This window comes from Xyrauchen texanus, chromosome 2, assembly GCF_025860055.1.
Source record: "Xyrauchen texanus isolate HMW12.3.18 chromosome 2, RBS_HiC_50CHRs, whole genome shotgun sequence".
Lineage (NCBI taxonomy): Eukaryota > Metazoa > Chordata > Actinopteri > Cypriniformes > Catostomidae > Xyrauchen > Xyrauchen texanus.
In genome coordinates, this window is record NC_068277.1 from 28735709 (window position 1) to 28756609 (window position 20901).

General features: G+C 39.2%; 1 protein-coding gene across 3 annotated transcripts in view; it reads right to left on the reverse strand.

Moving 5' to 3' along the window:
• The window catches only part of myo1ea (myosin IEa), a 79680-nt gene that overhangs the window by 39451 nt on the left and 19328 nt on the right, over positions 1 to 20901 (reverse strand). For all 3 annotated transcript variants that reach the window (XM_052090549.1, XM_052090532.1, XM_052090541.1), the window contains exons 2-4: positions 12683 to 12826; positions 10575 to 10664; positions 9712 to 9806 (exon numbers count right to left, since the gene is read on the reverse strand). In XM_052090549.1, coding sequence (XP_051946509.1) covers positions 9712 to 9806; positions 10575 to 10664; positions 12683 to 12826 — 329 coding nt within the window. The remainder of the gene's footprint in view (positions 1 to 9711; positions 9807 to 10574; positions 10665 to 12682; positions 12827 to 20901) is intronic.

Here is a 20901-nt window from a genome sequence, read left to right on the forward strand (position 1 = left end):
ATAAACTCTTGAAAGACAAGCGCACACTGAGAAAAACTGTTGCCAGTGAAAAGTACAAGGTGACAACAGTTACAGATGCGGATGCACCCTCTAGTTCACATCAATCTGTGCCTAGGTTAGGATACGTCAATTTCATTTTTGATAGGATGGGACTGTCCTGTTTTCCACAAGCAGGAATCTGGTCACCCTACTTATAATGTTAGTTTGCCAAAAAAACTAAACAATATAGTATTAAATTACCTTTTTCCACCATGTCTTTGGCCCTTTCTCTGAAACAATCAGTTTTCTGTGTTGTCCCCTTTAAGACTTCAATATAAGCCCATTGATTTATGATTGGCTAACATATTTTAAGTGCAAACAACCCCTGCTAACACTCGGGAAACAGTTTTTTTTCCAAGAACATAGGAATGAAAACGTCCAAGCGATAATTTTCACATGCAAATGAGCTTTGCCGAAAACGTGCGAAAAATTGTCCAATGTTGCCAATGTCCATCATTTTCAAGAAAAAAACACATTTTAAATATTAAGAGTATTATAATATTATTTCATATCCGTCATTTATATTTCATAAGAACACTGTATGTTTTAATATCTACAATGAAAACACACAATAGTGTTATTTAAAAAGAGATGTTGCTGATGACAAGCTGCTTTTGAAAGCGCAACCTCATAATCGTGTCGCAATTGATTGAGTCAAGTGTCTCAATGCTCAGTGGATGAACACCTTTGCCAGTGCCTGCATTAGTGTTCATGATAATCTAATTCACAGCATATGGACCTAGGGAGCTAGGGATTGAGACACACAATTGGTTTCTATTTCTGTGGTATTGTGCCAGTTATCCACACCCTCTGTGAACTCTCATTGGTCCAAAATCCTGCTCCTCAAAAACTATACATTAAACATCAAATATGTTCTGATCAGCTGTAATTGTGCTGCATCACAAAACATTACTATGTTCAGTGTGGGTGGACAAATTGCTTTTTACTTCAATCTTATCAAATTGCATCTGGTTAGGACACACACTCGTGTTTCTCTACTTCTTTACGTGTGTTTGAATGCAGATTGTGTTTGCATGCAGATTGAGCTCATCGTGGAACAACGGTTTGTTTATGTGGCCAATCAGTAATGTTCATGAGCAAGCATATGTGTTTACATCTGTGCAAACTTAACAGTGATGTTTCTCACAACAACAGTGATTGTGTTTACATGTACAAAGAGCAGATAATTATCACAAATCTGAAGGTTTTGCATGCAAATCATTGAACCAAAACCAAAGAAAACCATATTTACATGAGATTTTTAAATTCTGCGGTTTTTCGCTGGTATTTGCATCATAATAATTATAGTGTCAGACGAGCAAACATTGAATAAGCTGACTGACCATCATGCAAATTGAAATTGCCATTACAAGCAACTGTTTAGGTGTATCAACCAGGCTTCGCTTTAACTGTTCATGACCTTTGCCTGAAGAAAACAAATTAACATGACTTGCACGTTAGCTTATAAACTACTGCTGTACAATTGTGCATCTAAACACACGTGACAGCATTCTTTTCAAACCTTATTTAAAATATACAACACTATCACACTAATTAACACTAATATACATATACATATATATATATATATATATATATATATATATATACACACACACACACACACAGTGCCTTGAAAAACTATTCAGACCCCTGAACAATTGTCTCATTTTACAGAATTACAAATGGTACACTGAAATTTCGTTCTGAATAATATTTTATTTTAAAACACACAAGCTTCAGTTTTTTTTAGCGGACTGAAGCAGGTTCTCTTGCAGTATTTCCCTATATTTTGCTCCAGCCATTCTTCCTTCAATTCTAATAAGATGCTCCGTTCCTGCTGACAGTACACAGCAAAACGAGACAACGTTCCTCCAGGACCATGGTGCTACATAAAAACAACAAAGGACCAACATAGGACCACGTGAGACTACACAACGAAATAAAATACCTATATAAACTACCTATATATACCTATATAAAGTGCACGTGCAAACATGTGCAAAAAGAACAGGACAGTACAACAAATTACTGACAATGAACAGGACAATAGACAGTGCAGCGCCGACCAGTACTCAGTAGTGCAAAAAGATGACAGTTTCTAAAAATGTAAACATAACATACTATGAGATAATGTTCTATACACATAGCCGTTATTGGGGTAGCAGACAGTTATAAAGTGACAGTAATTAAAGTGCAACTCAGGACACGTGTGTGTCAAACCAGTCTCTGAGTATTGAGGAGTCTGATGGCTTGGGGGAAGAAGCTGTTACATAGTCTGGCTGTGAGGGCCCGAATGCTTCGGTACCTCTTGCCAGACGGGAGGAGGGTAAAGAGTTTGTGTGAGGGGTGTGTGGGGTCATCCACAATGCTGGTTGCTTTGCGGATACAGTGTTTTTTGTAAATGTCTTTGATGGAGGGAAGAGAGACCCCAATGATCTTCTCAGCTGTCCTCACTATCCTCTGCAGGGCTTTGCGGTCCGAAACGGTGCAAGTCCCAAACCAGGCAGTGATGCAGCTGCTCAGGATGCTCTCAATAGTCCCTCTATAGAATGTAGTGAGGATGGGGGTTGGGAGATGTGCTTTCCTCAGCCTTCGAAGAAAGTAGAGACGCTGCTGGGCTTTCTTGGTGATAGAGCTGGTGTTGAGGGACCAGGTGAGGTTCTCCGCCAGGTGAACACCAAGGAATTTGGTGCTTTTGACGATCTCCACAGAGGAGCCGTCGATGTTCAGCGGAGTGTGTTCACCTTGTGCTCTCCTAAAGTCAACAACCATCTCTTTTGTTTTGTCGACATTCAGGGACAGGTTGTTGGCTCTACACCAGTTCGTCAGCCGCTGCACCTCCTCTCTGTATGCTGACTCGTTGTTCTTGCTGATGAGACCACCACGGTCGTGTCATCGGCGAACTTGACGATGTGGTCGTGAGTCAGCAGAGTGAACAGCAGTGGACTGAGCACACAGCCCTGGGGGGCCCCAGTGCTCAGTGTGGTGGTGGTGGAGATGCTGTTCCCGATCCGGACTGACTGAGGTCTCCCAGTCAGGAAGTCCAGGATCCAGTTGCAGAGGGAGGTGTCCAGGCCCAGCAGGTTCAGCTTTCCAATCAGGTGCTGGGGAATGATTGTGTTGAATGCTGAGCTGAAATCTATGAACAGCATTCGAACGTATGAGTCCTTATTGTCTAGGTGGGTGAGGGCCAGATGGAGGGTTGTGGTGATGGCATCGTCCGTTGAACGGTTTGAACGATACGCAAACTGCAGTGGGTCTAGTGAGGGGGGCAGCTGGGTCTTAATCTGCCTCATGACGAGCCTCTCGAAGCACTTCATGATGATGGGTGTAAGTGCGACAAGCAACCCCAAAGCATGATGCTGCCACCACCATACTTCACTGTAGGGATGGTGTGTCTTGAGGCATAGGAAGTGTTAGGTTTGCGCCACACATAGCACTTTGAGTTTTGGCCAAAAAGCTCTAGGTCTCATCTGACCACAAAACCTTCTCCCACATCGCAGCCGGGTCACTCACATGCTTTCTGGCAAACTCCAGATGTACTTTCAGATGGTACTTTTTGAGTAACAGCTTCTTTCTTGCCACCCTCCAATACAGGCCAGCGTTATGCAGTGTTGTTGATATGGTTGACTGGTACACCATTACTCCACTCCCAGTCACTGAACTCTGTTGCTCCTTCAAAGTGATTGTTGGCCTCTCTGGCTTCTCTCACAAGTCTCCTTTTTGTTAGAGTGCTGAGTTTGAGGGACGGCTTTTTCTTGGCAGTGCCTGGGTGGTGTGGTGCAGCTTCCACTTCCTGATTATTGATCCAACTGTGCTCACTGATATCCAAACATTTGGATATTATTTTGTACCCTTTCCCTAATATATGCATTTTTATTACTTTATCTCTAACTTCTGTGGAATGATTCACAGATTCACAGCCTGACCAATGATCCTTCAACAATGGGGTTTTTAGCCAGAAAATGTGATTGCAACTTTAATGATTCACAGGTGGGTGGCAATGGTAAAGTAATTGTGTCCTGGTTAGGGCAATTTTTTTCATCGGTGTAACCTGGCAGCTTCCATAGCACAGGGGTTGAATACTTACGCAAGCAAGATATTTCGGTTTCATTTTTTTAATAATTTTTTTATATATATATTTCCCAACATAAAACCAATGCCTCCTAACAATAATTGATTTTGAGTTCCAGTGTTTTAAAATAAAATATCAAACAGAATAAAATTTAAATACAACATTTGTAATTCAGTAATATGAGATAATTGGTCAGGGGTCTGAATACTTTTGCAAGGCACCGCTGTAAAACAGCTCAAGGATGGGGCAAGGAGGAGGCGAGAACCGGCTTTTCAACATAAATAATATTTTAATGAAAAACTTAACAGTACACATAAACAAACACACATGGCGGACATGTCCGCTAACGATCTCTCTCTCTCGCACAGCCCTCTGCTGTCGGCCTTTAAACCTCAGGGACAGATAATTAGCCTAATACGGGACCGGGCGCGCAGGATCACGACCCGGCCCCGCCCTCCACCCTGCCACAACCGCATACTCACCAACCACTTTATTAGGTAAGCCCGTACACATACTTATTTGATAATTACATGAATAAGCCTATCTTTTGTCAGATTCGGATCAGGAGCTTCAGGTAATGTTCACATCAACCATCAGAATGTGGAAAAAATTAGATTTCAGTGATTTTGACTGTGGTATGATTGTTGGTGCCAGACAGGCTGGTTTGAGTATTTCTATAACTGCTGATCCTCTGGGATTTTCACACACAACAGTCTCTATAGTTTACTCAGAATGGTGCCAAAAACAAAAACATCCAGTGTGATGTGGACGGGAACTGCTTGTTGATGAGAGAATGGCCAGACTTGTTCGAACTGACTAATTTAAAACATGCTATACTATACAACACTAATATATTTACTAAAGCTGCACAACAGCCAACCAGAGAGAAACATTTGCAAAATGCTTTACAAACTCTCAGTGAACTCTCGTGTTCTACAATGGCATACATTCATCTGTTTTAGTAACACTGGCTCCAGTCCTCTTCTTGTCTCTTTTTGCCTGCCCTTTACATTTGGCAGGGTTGTACATATTGAGATGTATGTGGTTTGGCAGATGATGAAAAAAGAAGCTGGTTTATTTTTCTATATTTTATCTCTTGCCCATGTCAGTAATGCAATTTTGAGAAGGCACAGCTATGGAGCATTAGAAAAGGCCTGAGGAAGCAGCAAGAACTCCATTACGTCACATTATACACCTTTAATTTCTCTTCGTTCTCATCCTGAGAAGTGATGGCTATTTCTGAACAATGGGGATTTGTAATTTGTGAGTAGTAGCCTAATGTGTGTCACTAATGTTTTTTACTTCCTGCATGCATTTACTGAACAAACATGGGCACAGAGAGAGTGTAAGAGAAAGAGAGAGAGAGAGTGAGAGAGAGAGATAGAGAGAGAGAGATGCATCAGCCATTCAATCTCATTCAATGTCCAGCAAGTGAGTCATCAGACTGATTATTCAGCAGCAGAAACAGCAGCTCAGCAAATATAGTATGGCCACAGATGAGTGTGAATGCACTGTATGCCATACTGTACAGCAGGACTACAGGGCCTACCATACTAACAAGATAACGAAGTGTTACTGATCTCAGATGAATTGGTCATTTATTCTCTCCTTTTGTACTCTCATGCAAAGCCTAAATTGGTGAGTAACTGTGGGTGAAAACAGATTGTTCTAAAATGACTGATTCCGCCAAATCCTTCATCATTGTTCGCACTAAACAATACTGATCTAAATGTACATCTAGGCTATTAACCAAAATGAAGATTAACAACACTAAAATAAATAACTAAAAAACATTAGAGAAGTCCAAGGATGTTTCAATATATTATGCTCTCAATTTCAAGTTAAATTTCCCCCAATGGGCCAGATTCCATGTGAATGTAAAATGACTAGAATCAGTGAATCATTGCAATGCAACCAAATTAGAATTCATAAGATGTTGTAACAACAAATAGCCAGGAAACAGCTTGGAAAACTACTGACGATGCCCTGACCTAGCTAAGACAAAATGGTCACAAAAAGGGTTGAACCAAGAACTAAGTTTGCAAAAACTACCCATGTGAAATGGATAAATTCTTGATGAGTAATTGCCTTTTTGAAAGCCTATGCATGTCCTAACCATAATCCACTGACCACACACTGCCTGGGCAGCAATTTCATGGAAGGCTTTGTTTATTTATCTGGTTCATCACAATTCCACTTCCAGTCTCTTTATGTGGTCTAACTGTACTGTAAAGCAACTTGCTATACAAACAAATGAGTGAGGAAATTGCTGAACAGAGGCCATTTTCTATAAGTTAAACACTAGAGTTACTGTCCAACCCACAGCTGACTGTCAGTTCTGAAGGAAAGAGCCCAGAGTCAGCAATGGTAATCTCCCTCTTCTTCAGTCTTTCCCCATATACCGTATTTCAACATTGCAGAATGGCAGGGTGAATTAAGGGGTATTCCGCTTCTATGCAGTACTGAAACGCTTTCCTACATTACTGTGCCCATAAGTTCAAAATTTTACAATTAGAGAGGATGAATGTGAAGTTTTTTCAACCTTAAAGGAGAAGTGAGAAATTTCTGCATAACTAAACGGGATAGTAAAAAATTATAATTTCCACAAATACTTATTTTTGGACAACTAGTACATTTCTTGGTAAACAGCTTGTTAAAGGTAGTCCAGTCCTAAACTCACCACTGGTGAGTCATCGATACTATGAAACGTGAATTACTTTCATCTGTATAAAACATATGTTAGACCAACAGTATTTTGCCAAATGTTGTTCCAACTAGCCTAACAGAGTTATCTGAACGAACAATTTCATGTTAGGGTGTGTTCACACTTGGCAGGTTTGGTTCGATTAAAACAAATTCTGTTGCGATTGCTCTGTTAGTGTGGTTCATTTGAACGAGTGTTAACGCTGCCATCCAATCCTTGGTGCGCACCAAACAAGCGAACCGAGACCCCCTGAACAGTTTGTCTCGGTCCACTTCTAAATGATCTCTGGTGTGGTTCAACTGATATTTGAACGCAGCATGGACCAAAGACATCTAAACGGACCGATAACAGGATGTGGTGTCAAAAGATGCGATCCTAAAAATCACATGATTTGATAACAGTGGTGTACGCAAGACAAAATGAGCAGAGAGCAAATATTGTGCAATGAGGAGGTAAAGTTCCTTATTAACATTTGTCCCAACGAGCATATTTCCAGTATACTGGAAAAAAAAACACACAAAAATGCTCAAGTGTTTAAAATATTTAGTTAAGGTAAAGTGGGTCCAACGAGCACATTTAACTCAGCAGCCAGCATTGATTTGGATGTTCGGCAAGGTCAGTTGCAAAATACGTCATAAAAGCTGTCCAATAAGGTTGTGACCTTATCCTTATGCCTTTTGTCTTGTATCTTTAGGTTCGGTGTTAAAAATGCCAGTGTGAACACCAAGCGATCCAGAACTATATGTATCATTTTCTTTTTGGTCCAGACCAAGAGAATTAAACTACAAGTGTGAACACACCCTTAAACAATTTAGCTGATTTGCAAGTTCCCAGCATGCATTACAACATTAATAAATTATGCAGTTAGTGTTATAGGCTTATTTATTTATTTTTTTGCTGTTTATTGACTCTATTTATGCTGTTCTTGTTGTATTTGTTGCCACTGTTAGTCATTTGTTGTGTGGTGATGTTAGGAGCTCATCATTTAACTTAACGAGGTTTGTTGATTGTCACCGTTATTGAGGTTTGTGTTTTAAAGGCTGAGGTATTTTTTGTGTCTATGTCGAACAATTGTACGTATCGCCTTGCAAGACATATCGCTCTTCAGAGATTAAGAGTTAAGATTGCAGTAAATTGAAAATTGATAGCTGACAGAACAAGAAATGTAGCATTTAGTAAACAAACAAATTCTCACTGATTAAAAACTATTTTACAGAGGACATTTATTAAACAGTTGTTGATAAATATCTAAGTGCATGATGCTGCCTTGATTTTTTAAGTTTGCTCAACAATTATTTTTTATGAATGGCTTACTTAAAGTCATCTCTGCACATTAGACTGGGATAGTAGACAGTATTTCATCATTGAAAAGAATTACATCATGAAACGGATGCAAAGAGAAGCATCATCTTACTGATGATGACTGGCCAGTTTAGTTGGGTTAAGGTGAGCCAGTCATTGTGAAACTCTTGGGCCAGCAATCTGTTGGGATTTCCAGTCACTAGATTACAGCATTAAGAAATCCTGCATGCCTTATTAGCTCCATAATGACTGACTGAGAGTGGAGGACACCCCCCCCCCCCCCCCTTACAGTAGTAGATGGCCCTCTGAGGCCCCTCTGCTCAAGTGCATTTCCTGTGCTCAAGCAGGAAGCACAGGTAAAAAAAAGGGTGCTTAGTTTACTCCTTTTATCCTGGAGAACATATTCAAAAACCCACATATAATAATCAGTCATGCTGACAAGTCTCTAACACAGAGTCCAATTCTTCTTGTAGACTTTATGACTTCAAAAGTCTATAATTTGGAGTTTTGACTTCTTACAAGTTGAGTCTTATAATTTTTTGTGTTTGTTTTTAAGAATCTTTGATACAAATTAGAGGCCAACGGCTACAAAATAACTTAAATAAAAGTCTATTCTTATACGATAGATGACCAAAAGGTAAAAGTTATTTCAGTAGATAATAACAGGCTCATGCTATTCTCCGCGATCCACGCAAAAATTACCACATGCCCCATTGAGCGTGAGAACCATTAATCACGATCACGAGAAGGTTATCCCATGTGACTCTACACTCCCTAGCAACCGGGCCAATTTGATTGCTTAGGAGACCTGACTGCATTCAAACTCACGACTCCAGGGGTGGTAGCCAGCGTCAGCACTCACTGAGCTACCCAGGCCCCAGTTCATGTTAATTTCTACACATTGTTATACATTTTTCAAATCAAAAGTTGTTTAACATCAGTTTATGCACTATGAACTAACAATAAACAATTGTATTTTTATTAACTAACATTAGAAAATATTAATAAATGTTGTAAACAATATATTATTAATTGTTTGTTCATGATACCTAATGCATTAACTGATGTTAATGAATGGAACCTTATTGTAAAATGTTACCATAATTTGTTAATGAAAACTACACATTAACATAAACCTACATGTTCTCTTCTCTAGCTATCCCCAGGTGCCGGCTGAGGTAGTAAGGCTTGTTGAGTCTGTTCTATTCATGATTCATTTCTCCATCCAGTTAACTGAACAATCTCAATCTCATCAGTGTTATCAACATCTATTCTCTCTGACAGACAGGAGACTCACCCTTTGCAGCCTACCTTGCAGTCATACCAACCATAAACAGAAACACACCCTTTCCACACCACACATATATACAGTTAATTATTTAAAAGACATTTGATACAAAGTAACTTACAAATTGAGTACTAACACTATCAATTTATCATTCGGAAACCAACTGAACTTTGGTCAGTGAGTCTACAGCCTTCTAATAAATAAATGGCTCATGATAATTACTAATTAAGGCATTTAAGACTGAATGCACTTATATTACAACCATAACAATTTGGAGAAAGTTTGAACGTTCATCCTCACCTGATGATGACACATTGATTCTCACGATCAATCATCATGTTTCTGTACATGTTATCAGCTAGTGCATAGATATGAGGAGGGTTCTCATATTGAGCCTGAGAGAAAAGACAGAGTTGAAGAAACAGAAAAAGAGAAGATTCGTGTCATAATTTACATGTCACTGTACATGGATGGACTTGAATTTATATGGATGGTGCTGAATTTAATAATTAAGCTATTGTGCAGCAAAGGAGCCAAAACATGAGAAATATTTAATAGGCTTTTTTGCATGATTTTTTAAACTTTTTTATCTTGTGAATTTTAACCTCCACAAGGTTATTATTATTGACAGGAACCAGAAGCTTGAGGAGGAGCCAAGACAGCCCTCAGTACACAGGCCAAGTGTGGTTAAGAATATGGACTTGTACTCCACATGTTCTGTGGAGGTACAGTCAGGTGGTTTCAATGGGTAAGGCAGGTCTGTGCGGCATTTTTCTGACTAAGAATCCAGCTGTTAAAAGCATTTGCACCAAATCTACACACTTGAAAAACTCTTTAATAACACTAAAATCTTTACAGAAGCAATTATTATTTACAGAAACCTCTAGGTATAGAACTACGGAAATAACTTTACAAAGAAAGTTTCAATACAGATTGTGAGTTTAGAGAAACTGATTTCACACAATGTTCTTAATTAGTATATTTGGTCGAAGAAAATGAAAAATACAAGCTTTGTCTCAAAACATAAACGTATGAGGAGGACTAATAAAAGTGATTTCCAGAGGCTAAAGAATTTCAGTTTCTTGGACACCAAAGTAAACAGTCCATTCTTGAGTCAGTAATAAACTTAAACTGTGTTTAGGAAATGGGTCCTAAAAACTTACTGCGCCTTGGTACATCTCGATTTCTTTGTCCCCAAAGTAAGGCATTTGCTTGAAAGGGTTTACAGAGATGAGGACAGGACCAATGTATGTCTGTGAGAGAGAGAGTCAAGGTCAAAAGATCTCTGAAAGAGAAAGTGGCATTGACAATTTCAATAAAATCAGATCATTTTAAGGCTCCCTCTCTTTGAAAATTATTAGTGGTTAAGAATTCATAAGAGAGGAAAATGTCATGGGCCATTTTGCTCATTGTGGTTGTTGATACTCAGAGGGTATACATAAAACATTGGCTTGACTAGCTGAAGAAAAATGGCCCGAGTATGAATAATGTGCTGGTGACATTAGTGAAGGGGCTAACTGTCGTAACAGAGAAGATTTTGGTTATTGGGTCAGAGTCTTTTTAATGCACTGTTGCTCTCTCCTCTGAATTCAAAGGTCATGCTGTGTGAGTGATTGGAGGCATTTGGCTGCTTAGCCATAGTTACTCATAGCAAATAAAGGAAGTATTGAGCTTGGCATGATGTGACCTCAGTTTCATATGCTGCTGACTGGAACACTTTGGTGCTGTTGCTATTTTCTGACCACAATCACAGGACTGATTTGGGACTAAAGTCTAAAAGGGCCAGAGCCTGGTAAAATTCCATAATCCTAATAAGGGCAGAACAAGATAAATATATGGCTAATGAGGTTTTTATCAAGGCAATCTAAGTTTTTTAACAAGAGGGTCGTTTTCATTGCCAGTAATAAGTGCAGAATTAGACATGAACTTTGCCAAGTACATTGGGTCCATCTTGAACAGACTAAAAGCAGAATTCCTTGGCTGTATTGTAAAGCATCAACTCCTGGTGACTTCAACAATCTGGTCTCAGCATTACAGGGGCATAAGGCTTTGATCAAAAACAGCCACTGCTACTGTGGGAAAATAGGACAGCTTGGATTTGGAAGTTGAACCATAGACGTTAAGGACAACTTTCATTATCCTTAAATGCCAGTGTTTGGTGATGTTTAGTCAGATTAAACTCAATCAAGATCCAAGCTATACTGAAGTGGATGACGTCCAAAAGCAGTTTTGTAGTGGGCCACAGTAAGTCATCCACAGGGTTGGGGAGAAATTAAATACAAGTAACGGGATTACGTATTTAAAAAACAAAATATAAGTAAATTTATTCCAATACAGTTACAATTTAAATCATTGGTATTTAGAATACAGTTACATTCAAAAAGTATTTTGATAACTGAAGAGATTACTTTTCATTTTATTGTCATTTGTTTCATTTAATATTTAGTCCTTTCAGATGGAAAACATTTATACATATAAATTATGTGATCCAAAGTGCATTTGAACAGCAGTGAAACACTTTCTTATGATGTGTTACATTCATACGAGCAGACAGAGAAGTACGTTTGAAGTATGTTTGGAGCAGAAGAAATAGAAATAAACCTTGTGTAAATTGTCAGATTTTAGTTTTTTATAGTAAAAACAAGTGAAAATATCTACCAGTGCTGTAGAAGTAATCCAAATTATACGTTACTGATCTTGAGTAATCTAACGGATTATGTTACAAATTAAATTTGACAGCATGTATTCTGTAATCTGTTGTGGAATATATTTCAAAAGTAACCCTCTAAACCCCAGTCATCCATCTGTCAGATATCTCAGAAATAGCAAAACTAGGTGGTGGTGTGTGTGTTCTGGGCAGTGTTAGGTAAGTTACTTAAAAATAGTAATCCACAACAAATTACTAATTATTTATCTACAAGTTTAAACCGATTACTTTACTAATTACTTAATTGAAAAAGTAATCACATTTCTAATGACTTTACTTTTAAGTTACTTTCTAAAACACTTTTCTACTCAACAAAATGAATGTCTATATTTCGTCCTTGTTCATTGTTACAAGGTTTCTAGCACAGTAAGGCTTCCCTAACATAAACTGATTATTGTAAATAACTGATTACAACTAATCACAATAAGGGTGATTTCCTGGACCAACTAATTATCCACTGGGGAAAAGAAACAAAACCACTTAATACCAGTTTTAATATCGTATTGAGATATTACCATGCAAATAGCTGAACTTAACATTTATTAACTGCCCTGACAAGGATACAAAAATAAAGTCATCCATGTATCTCTTCTTGAGATTGTCCACGATGGCGTCCTCATTGATCTTGCTGAGTAGCACCATGTCATCCACACCGCTCTGCTTGACATTGTGGCTTTGCCAGTGGTACCGGTAGTGTCCCCGGCTCCCCTATGAATGCAAAAATAAACAAGACACTCTTGTTAGACTGTAGACACACCCAGAGATTTTATATAAGGAACTGCACATACCAGGCTAACTGTCAGAAACTGCACCGCATACGTGTTGATATATAATTGAATATTCAAAGACAATATTTGATAAAAAAAAAGAACTTGTTAAAAGTTCTCCATGACTAAAGTATTCCTTGAAGGTAAAGTGTGTAATTTTTTCCATGTTAAATTGCTTTCTCCTAACCATTTTACTATTCAACAATAATGCAAGTCATTGGCAGGTTAATTTCTCAAAAGAGTGTAAACATTGCAACTCTGTAGTGCCTTCAAATCATTTGGCTGTTTGAGTAATCCTACATTGCAACCTCTGGCACAACCAAAGGCTTAAATTTAGGGTGGGGCTACTTGTAATAAACCGTTTGTCTCAAGGAGATCTATAATCCCTGGAGAGAGATATCTGATAGTATTCCCATCCATCTCAAATGCAGTTGCTCAGGTGGTGCATAACCCCTCCTGGAAGTACACAATTTGAATGCTGTCATCTTTGCTCATGGGCACAAAGTTCCAGATACAGGTTAGATCATAGCAACACAAAATTTGCCACTCGTAAACCATCAACTGTAATATAATGTAATATTTATATTTTGTCAATATTTTCCCTGCAAAGCTTTTTGTCAAATGGATCAGAACACAAGGCTACTTTTGTATGGCCATTACTGGAAAAAAAAATTTTTTGGGCCAAGATGGAGAAGTTACGGTATCTACCAGCAGAGGCTAACTGGACCATGCTAACCAGCCAAACCAAACCTGGTCACATTAACTGCTACTAAGGCAAGGGTTAGGGTTAAGGTAAGAGTTGGGGTTAAGGGTAGGTGTAGGGTTTATGTGGGACTTGAAAATAAAACCAATAAACACAGTGTATGAATATTGCGTGTGAATCTCTCTCTCTCTCTCTCTCTCTCTCTCTCTCTCGCGCTCTCTCGCTCTCTCTCGCTCTCTCATCAAGGATTTCCTTCTATACACAACCGCCAAATCCTGACCCACTGGTTTGTCTGAACAATGCTGGATGGGGTGTAGGGAAAATGGGGTAGTAGAAGTGTTCCTAAGAAGTAGGAGTGCAATTACATTTATAGCTGCTAATAATGCCAGAATCACACAATTTTTCCTTCACCTTTAATCTGAACCAAATTATTTGAATTCTCATTTAATCATACATGCTGATAAACAAATGATATTACTGACAACAGTTAATGTGAGCTAACTGTTAACCAAGCAAAATGACCACATCCAATTCACCACCTGCAGCATATTTAACACAGCTCATTCTTTTGCCTTTTGCTCATTCTTTTGTTTTTCTAAACCAATGAAAAGTGCATGGCCAGGAGTCTCCCTGAGCACTACAAACACTTCTTTTGATCTTTGTATGATCTACTCTCCATCCCTCCTTTTCTCCCTTTTCCCCTCCTCTACCTCCCATCCCTTTTCAGTCTCCTGCTTCCGCTCTGGTAATATTTTTGCAGAGTGTGTGTCTCTGGAGAGCTTGGGTCATTCATCATGAGGAGTGAGTCATCTGGCTACCGTTATGAAGTCACAATGCCGCTAAATGACCAGTCTGTCTCAGAAAAACACAAAGCCTCAAGAGCAGATGAGAGGACATCAAGGAAATACATACAAAGAGAATGACTCTCAAGTATGGCAGTCAGATACAGAGAGAGTGCCAGAAAGACATTTTAAGAGAGTATGCTGCTTGGAGAGAACATGATCCAACTGCACTACAGTTTAAAACATTTTCCTCTGTAATGTTCAATCATAATGCTGATTTGAAGGCCAGTTTTGTCTATTCTTTTCCTACAGCTATTATCCAATGATAAGGAATGCCATGACAATGTTAGGTATATGAGGTAAACGGCAAAGACTTTTAGTGTCCTCAATCAGAGGTGTTTCCAGCATTGAAGGACATCCGGGGCTTAGCCCAGACCATTTTATTTTCACACTTGCAACCACTTCTCTGTAGTCCAAAGCTGGTGAGAGGGTATTCTTTGAGTTTTGCTCTGGCTGGGCCTGTTTCTACAGTTCCTAAATCTTCCACTCTAGTACTATCCTCGACTAACTCATCCCCTCTCCTCCCTGAATCATCTGTGATGCAAAAGAACTGATACAGCACATAACTTATTGCAATTCAGCTTCAAACAACTTCAAGTGCTATATATTTCAAATTGTAGACCAATACCATTGAAGAAAATGTATTGGGAAGAGCAGATCAGTGGGATTGCCGTAAGATCTATCATGATTCTTGAATTTTCATGTACATTACCATAAAGTCATCACAAAAGAGTTATATTATAGTGAGTAAAGTGAGGTAAAAAAATATTTTATATAAATAATTTATATGACATAAATAGTCAAAATGATGTATAAGATCCTAAGTTAAAGCAATACAGTTCAATGACACCATGACATCAAACTGTATATAATTCTCAATGTTCATCTGTCAAAATCCTTTCATTAGGAGCATTGGGATAAACAATGTTTCACTATTAACTTTCTCTAAAGTAAAGTGACTGATTAATTGTTACCAGTTTCCATGCCTGATTCTGGCACAGCTGCTGCTGCTGGCTCCTCAGTCTGCAGTTCATCTTTGCTACCCTCTACAAAACCATTTAATCAAATCAAAGTGTATATTTACTACATTTACATTTATGCATTTTATCCAAAGCGACTTACAGAGCCCTTATTACAGTGACAATCCCCCTGGAGCAACCTGGAGTTAAGTGCCTTGCTCAAGGACACAATGGTGGTGGCTGTGGGGCTTGAACCATCGTCCTTCTGATTACCAGATTACCAGTTATGTGCTTAGACCACTACACCACCACCACTAGTACTACGAACTAATACCACAAAACAAGTCACACATACAATTTATGTTAATTCTTATTGGTTATCCTTAGAGAAAACAACACATGATAAACAAGGAAAGTATTCAGTGTGTAACTAGACCACTCCATACTCCATAATGGGACTCGAACCAACGTCTCTGGCGTAGGAGACGGATGGGCTAACACGGAGGCTAAATGCTTTAACCACTTACCGGTACTACTTTCGGAAAAATCCCTTCATTTTTGCTGTCTTTCCTGCTAACTGCTGTTAACTCGCCACTAAGTAACTTTAGTTGAAGTCAACGACTGTGCTAGCTCCTCCCCTACCTGCTGCATATTCAACAGAGAGGAAGAAACGGAGTCGCCCATAGGCTACCAACAGCAAAGAAACTTATTCTATAGGCTAGATTATTTTTAAGACCCATGTCTATTTTTACAGGCTGTATGCAGTATGTGCAAAGCCAAAGCACAATGAAATAAGGCAACTTATGATTTCGGGGGTTTACATAGGCTATTGTCCAGTTTCATATTTCTCAGTCAACTTTTCAAAATACATTTGGGGCTATACTCAAAAGATTAGGGGCTGAAGCCCCGGCAAAATCGGCTGACGCCTCGTCTGTCCTCAATATACTATTCCACAGACTAAAAAATTCACAGTGAAATGGTACAGGAAAGCACAATCACACCAAGTATGGAAGAAGGTTTTTTTTTCCCTCCGTTAAAGAATTTATTAATCAATTAATTAAGTTGATAAGATGCCATCCTAAATGAAACACGTAGGTAGAATACGTCAACGCGCATGGAACAAAACAAACAGAACATGGAGCATGAGTGTCTGGATCATGACACTGACCAAAACCAAATTAGACACGAAGTCAGGATCCAGACACCATGCCCCAGACACGAACAAGACCGACCGAAGTGCGCACAGCGGTAACTCAAAACCAGACCTGTGCACTCACACAAAGAACGTACACGAAACACAAGACAAACAGGGAATGATGATGTCACGGTCCTGTCACCTTTCAGGTTGGGGTTTTGTCTGATTGAACCGTGCCATCATCTCTCCCTGTCTGTCTTGTGTTTCATGTACGTTCTTTGTGCGAGTGCACAAGTCCGGTTTTAAATTTGCGCCGTGCGCTCTACGGTCGGTCTTGTTCATGTCTGGGGCATGGTGTCTTTACCGGAGTGACATGGGGACATTATCGGTGAGCGCACGGCGGTAACTATCACTCGGACCCGTCCACTCAACAAAGACAGGACATGGGGTGATGATATCGCAGTCCTGTCAGACAAAAACCCAAAGTGACAGGACTGTGACGGTCAGATTTTACTGCTGATTTGAAATATGTTCCTTGATCGTAATCTTGACCAACTATTTTGTAGATTTCAGTCATGTATGCCACTTTTTTATAAAGAAAAATAGCTGTCCAGCCAGCCCGAGAGCATTCCAAAGATGGCTGCCGCACAGAGTGGACTGACTTGCTAAAAAGACTTTGGTAGAGCACAGTAACCCGATTTTCCTTCATTTCTTCTGGAGAGGTTTTGACATAAAGAGCACAGTTTTACATTCAAGAACTAAGTCTACGAACCAATAAAGAGCACAGTTCCACATTCAAGAACTATGTCTACAAACCAATACTCAAAGTGAGGGACCACACAGACATAACCAACAGAGAAAACATAGCAGTGTCTCTCCACTTAAAGAGCTATAGTTGGACCCACTAGGCTTATTTAGGGATGCAAATGTTCTGTTTTGTAAAGGAACACCGGAAACAAGGGAGGCTAAAGTTCACCAAGCTTGTGCTGTGGTTCAACAGCAGGCATCATTAAAACCATGATACAAATTATACCCATTTGCACCATGCAAGGTCAAACTCCAAAAACTCCCAGGGAAGACATAAATCAACAGCATTTAAAATACCTCAATCTGACCTACTTACCATTCAAACTCACAGTTATAAACAGTGGGAAGATGGCACATTTCACAGTCTCAAAAAATCCAAAAAAACACCAAACAAATGTGCATATTTTTGTAACTGACTAAAGTAAAAAAAAAAAAAAAAAGTGTTAGATGAGGACAGTGTAGATGTATAAATTATTGGAGTCTGAGCGGGGAGGTCAGAGGCATGTGCTTCTCCGGGTAGGTAAATAAAAGGATCTGGAGAGTTTATAATACTACTAATGATGGAGGCTGCACCATTACACCACCCATCACATAGAGTCTGGTTGGTGTAACATGCACACAGTTGAAGATCTACCCAACATCATACAAGTTTTAGAAAACTGCCTTTGCATGTTAGGGTTAAAAAAACATCATGGTGAAAAATAACAACGAAAAATGCTTCATTCATAAAAAGGAGTAGAGGGAAAATCCATTGTTCTCTTTAAAGAATTCTCATATGAAATGACTGTAACAGATCATTTCCCCACAGTAATCCTACAACAGTTGAAAAATGTCAGCAGCACCAGTCTTATACTACATGTATACTACCTGGCAGGGCGTTCCCTCATGCAAATACCTTTCCCTTATATGGAGAGTGTGGAGTGGAGCTCAGGCACAGGAAATGGCTGGGTTTGATTCAATAAAGCGGCAATTTTTCTACCCCCTTCAACCATCCTCTCCTTCCATCTGGATTTCACACAGAGGACCTGTATTTGCAATGACAGTGCTAATGTAGGATCAGGTTAGCCAGGTCTGTTCTGATGTGACAGAGAAAACTGAAATCGCCCCGATTTTGGCAGAGAATCCAGCTCAGGCCTGGGAGTGTTAAAAGCAGACTAAGGCAAAAGGAATGCATAATAAGGTGCTAGAGCTATTTCAAGAATCTATTTCATCATATTATATATCCACATTTTTAAGTCACTGGTCTAGAGGGATATAAAAATTTATATTAAATGAAAAATCTCGAGGTACACTTTATTGAATCATTAGTAATAGCAGGTAAAGAACATAATACCAAACAAACAAAATCCAATTATAAAATCTAAATCATGATATGGACATTTATAATGACTTCCAATGCCAGTTATGATTCACAACATTTAAAAATAGAGGTTAACCAAATCAAAGTGTCATTAATGTTTTTTCCCTAAGGGGATCTTACCAACTTCTGTAAGCATTTACATTTATGCATTTAGCAGACACTTTTATCCAAAGCGACTTACAGAGCACTTATTACAGGGACAATCCCCAGGGAGCAACCTGGAGTTAAGTGTCTTGCTCAAGGACACAATGGTGGTGGCTGCGGGGATTGAACCAGCGACCTTCTGATTAACAGTTATGTGCTTTAGCCCACTACACCACCACCACTCCAAACCGTACAACCGAAAACTTGACCACCATCTGTAGGTCTAGATGCTCCCGATGCATTAACCCCTAAGGGTAAGTCAGCATGTTAACATATGTCCTTACTGACACCTGGGTCATTGCCAGGTCAGAAAAAACCTTAAATCAGCTCCCCAATTCGCAACCCATGACGCCTTGATGTATTAAACTTGAATGTTGGCATGGTAATGAGAGCCAAACTGAATTTCAAGGAGTTTCAGCATGACTTAAAGCCAATTAGATAACAGTGAAAACATAAATAATTTCATAGAACAAAATCACCAAAACTATGAGCTCCTTATTGCTCTGTCTGTGCTTTGGGATAGTTCACTCAAAAATTCACCCTGTTGCCATTATGTGAGTATGACTTTCTTTCTTCTGCTGAACACAAACAAAGATTTTTAGAAAAATATCTCAGCTCTGTTGGTCCTTACAATGAGAGTGAATGGTGACCAGACACTTCAAGCTCCAAAAATCACAAAGGCAGCATAAAATTAAGCCATACGACTCCAGTGGTTAAATCTAAATCTTCAGAAGCGATATGATAGGTGTGGGTGCGAAACAGATCAATAATTAAGTAATTTTTTATTATAACTCTAAGTTCACTTTCACATTCTAAAAGTGAAAGTGGAGATTTATTGTAAAAAAGGACAAATATTGATCTGTTTCTCACCCAAAGTGATTGCATCACTTAAGACATATATTAAACCTCTTGAGTTATATGGATTCATTTTATGCTGCCTTTATGTAATTTTTGGAGCTTGAAAAGTATGGTCACAATTCACTTGCATTGTAAGGACCAACAGAAATGAGATATTCTTCTAAAACTCTTTGCCTCAGCAGAAGATAGAAAGTCATACACATCTGGGATGGCATGAGGGCGAGTAATTGATGAGAGAATTTTGGGTGAACTATTCTTTTAAATACTGCCTAAATAATGCTCTTTCAGAAATTGGTACCAAAATGTAATTTTCACCAATGCCAGAAGAGAATTAAAATGGATGGTTATTCCAGAACAAACTAAATCTAAAGGTGTGTAGTGATATTATTTTTATTAGACACCCTTTACGGAGCAGACACAGTTCTAAAATGGCCATGGAAAATGCCTGACAGAAATAATCACGGTCTGGACAATGCACATAGTGGTAGGCCTGCGCTCTGAGTGGCAGTAAACCCTGCACACAGACACAAAAGTCTTGTAACTTCAACACTGATTTGTACTAAAGAGAAGCAGGCCAATCCAAGCCAGGACTGAAAACTGAAAACTGAAAACCTCAGAGCATGAATTGTTTCTACCTCTGTATAAAGTTGCCCAAGCTGAATTCTGAAACACTACAGTAGACCACACTGAAGTGTGGTTTTGAACCAAATAACAAGCCCAGAGATGAGAATAAATAATAGGTGATTAATAAATATGTTACAGTAAATAAGTGATTGTAGATCTTTGTTGCATTACATAAGCATTACATGATCCAGTTGTAATTAACCCCAGTGAATACTTGTGAAGTAAAACACCTCTAGGGGTGTGTAACATAGTTCAATGGAAAGGAGGATGTGAGAACCGGCTTTTTATAAACAAACAATGTAAATAATATTTTAATGAGAAACTTAAAAGACAAACACAATGTGGCAGGGCGGAGGACAGGACCGGGTGTGTAGGATCACGAGCCGGCCCCACCCTCCCCCTGCCACACACACACACACGACGGACCTGTCCGTAAACGATCTCTCCCTCCCGCACAATCCTCCGCAGTGGGCCTTTATCCTTCTCTGAGGCTTGATTAGCCCGATAAAGGACCGGGTGTGTAGAATCACGACCCGGCCCCGCCCTCCGCCCTGCCACAGGGTGTTGATCAGGTTACAAAAGAG